General features: G+C 44.8%; 1 protein-coding gene across 1 annotated transcript in view; it reads left to right on the forward strand.

Moving 5' to 3' along the window:
- CNMD (chondromodulin) overlaps nucleotides 1-3,381 on the forward strand; it is a 29,970-nt gene that overhangs the window by 11,862 nt on the left and 14,727 nt on the right. The window contains exon 2 of the mRNA XM_031056779.1: nucleotides 2,372-2,512. Coding sequence (XP_030912639.1) covers nucleotides 2,372-2,512 — 141 coding nt within the window. The remainder of the gene's footprint in view (nucleotides 1-2,371; nucleotides 2,513-3,381) is intronic.

The raw sequence follows: 3,381 nt of genomic DNA on the forward strand, positions 1-3,381 counted from the left end.
CGGGCAGGGTTGGCGGGGAGCTCCCGCACGTACAGGAGGCACGGGCTGGAAGTGCTCCTTGCGAGGAGGTCTATAAAGAGGTCTTTAAGCAGACCTGTAGGGTTTTTTCCTTTCAAAAATCCCAAACACCTAAAAACCCAAACCCATAATCGCTTCTTTGGTGGCTGTGTGGATGGAGCTTCATGGAAGCACATTTATTAGCAAACACGAAACACATCTTTGAGAGCACAGACTGTACATTGATTTCTGCTCACAAATCCTCAGTGAACTCAAACCCCAACAAGACCCCAGGGATTCACATCCTGGGCAAACTCCAGCTCTCAGGACAGAAAAACATTGAAATGTGTAAATTTTTTTTTTTATAGCATCTACATTCTCAGTCCAGATTCTACCTGGACCTTCAAGTATGTAATGCTGTAATTAACCCATTAACAGGCACCATTCGTTCTGGTGCTTTGTTTGACTGTGCATACACCTAGATTTGCAGCTGTGGAGCAATTTTTAAAGTTAAGTTTTATTATTTACAGTTTCTGGGGTACATGGGAAACACTTTATGCAAAGAATGAAACTGAGAAGTTGGTGATCAGTTAAAGACTCAAACTTCAGAGCATTAGAACATGTTTACAGATTAACTTTTCTTTCTGTTTACACAGAATCTGTGTTTAAAACATATTTGAAACATGATGGTGCACACATGAATGTACCATTCTCCATAAATTAAATTAGTATCCTTGAATTTACTTTGGAAGAAGTTTGGTACTGCCTCTGGCCACACGCCAGCCCTCATCAAGGAGAGCCTTGTGTGAATTCCAGCAGCCAGAGCAAAGATGGCCCTGTGAGATACACCCCTACACATAGGGGTAATTCAAATAATCAGAAAGAAAAGTACAGGGTTTTACAGCAAAAAGACAGGACACTGCTGACCTCTAAGATGTGCTGTAAGAACCATGTGCTTCTCTGGGCTTTTGGAAACGGAGAGAGATGCAAATGGTGGCATAGGCAGGGGACAGTGCTTTCAGCTCTGAGCAGGTAGGTGCATCTGTGGAGTACAAGACAACGCTTCCCTTTTTTAATGCTCCTGTCATCTAAATTCAGCCATACAAAATATGTCACATTCACAGTTTCCATTAAGCTTCAAAGTGGCTCTCTAGATGAAGACACTTGGAAAGCTGAGAGTTATTTTTCCAAACTGCCTTCAAACTCAGAAAGCTACACTTGACATGCAAATGTTTAGGAAGCAACTGCAAAATAAATCCAGGGTAATTCATTAAAAAAACCTAATGCAATTTAAAAATTCTTGGGTTTATTTTATATCTTTAGATCCTTCCCTAACTGACAGGGCTATCAAAGTCTCAACTCTAGCTCAGCCCCTGTCAGGGGGAGACCACATACACTGGTCTGGTTTTATGGACCACGTTAAACAGGAGTCCTAGAAAGCAGAAATATGGGAGTGGCTGTGTATAACTGAGGAACCATAAATCTTTAGCACCTTAGACTTCCCTGAGCGAAGGTGAGAGAAGAAAAAATTTGTCTCTAGCTGTCAGTGTAAATTTTTCATTAAAATGCTGTAAGGGCTTTTTTAAGACCCAAAATAAACTGCTTGTGCAGCACTTTCAGCAGAGCTGCACAGGAGAATCACAAAACCCCTCCACAGATTGTGGTCCTCCAGCAAATACAAACCACACTGCAGCTCTCCTCATTGAAAATAGGATAAGGGCAAATAGGCTGACAAGGAAAATACCAGCCTATACAACTTCACATCCAATTTAAACAAAGTTCACATCCATTACAAGCTGGGAAGTGTGTTCGTATTCAAGAGGAACCTGTTTTCCTGTGCCTCAGCAGAACATCCTAAGAGATAAACACGGGTTGGCCTCCTTCAGAGTAGGACATTCACACCTGCTGTCCTTTAGGAATCATGCCAGCATAACAAGCAATTCCTAAAATGTCCTATAAGAGGGTTTTTAGGTCAGAGTGAACATGGGTAGGGACTTACCCCACATTGTTTTTGAAGAAAAACTATAAGCATTCCCTGGAAGGGGGATCTCGGCTCTCTGGTCCTACCTGATGCTCAGAGCAGGGACAGCTGTGGGGTCAGAGATGGTTGCTCAGGGCTTTATTTTTCACAGTCAGGCTGTGAAAACTTCCAAGGGTGGTGACTGAACAACCTCTCAGGGCTGGCTGCCCCACTGCCAGCCAGCCCCAGTGCTGAAGTAGTGCAGTGTTGGTTGTTGGTGGGTTATCAAATGCCTGCAGCAGCAAAATTTAGGAGCTAAATAGGGATATGAGAGTCAGATTGACCCATTGCCTGGTGTAGGAGGAAGGCAATAAGTAATTACTGGCATGTGCTACTCTCTTTTATTGATTCCAGGTGTACAATGTTCACTATACTATGAGCATTAATGGAAAAGTACAAGATGGATCAATGGAAATAGATGCTGGAAACAACTTAGAGACATTCAAAACAGGAAGTGGGAGTGAAGAGGCAGTTGAAGTCCATGATTTTCAGATCGTAAGTAGTGCCACTCTTGTCCTTCATGTAACACACTCCAGCACTGGACTCTTAAGGACACCTTGTTCTGCCCTGACTTCTCTGCCCCGCTTAGTTTCAGGTTCCAGCCTCCAACCATCCACACAAACATTTTTGCTGTCCTGGCTTGCATTCCCAGGGAGACAGGCAGTTTCCTCCAAAACAAAAATCTAAGTGCTTTTTGGAGATCAGCCATGCCAGGTAACATTCCAGGAACTGGTGTGGATTAGGCTGCATCAGGTTTGACTCCATGTAAATACTTGGCATTTTCAAACCACTGAGCAGAAATGTGACATGTGACCTTGGGGTCCTACTAGAAAAACATTCTGTCCGGCTGTGACACAACCCTCTCATGATTTCAAGTGGTTTGAACTGGCAGAAACACCTCCCCCAGACATCCCTGTTTGAGGAGCAGAGGGGCAATACAGCAAGCCAAGGAGACACCGAGGAGAGACCACTCTGCAGTGCTTGACTTGGGGAGCTTCCTTTGCCTTGAGGTCAAGGATGGGAGCTGCTCTCCATGGCTTGGCGAGGTTTCATCCCCATGGCAGAGGATGGAGGCATTTGGCACAGTTTATGCATCTGTGCACCAATGCCAGGTGCCGGGCCCCTAGGGCTGACAGCAAACACACTTAGGCACCCCAGCAACTCATGGCTACTCAGCACAGAGCCGAGTTAAGCCCTCTGCAAGTCAAAGCAGCACCTAAAACAAAGATGCTGCTGCTAGGAAGCATCTCTGCTTCTGGAGCAGCCACCTTTCCCTTGCTGGATCTAGAAAGGCAAGGAAATCCAGCTCCTTGGCTTTTCAGCAAGAACAAACAAATCCATGCCAGGAGATGCTGGACCCCCAA

This window comes from Geospiza fortis, unplaced genomic scaffold, assembly GCF_000277835.1.
Source record: "Geospiza fortis unplaced genomic scaffold, GeoFor_1.0 scaffold194, whole genome shotgun sequence".
Taxonomy (NCBI): domain Eukaryota; kingdom Metazoa; phylum Chordata; class Aves; order Passeriformes; family Thraupidae; genus Geospiza; species Geospiza fortis.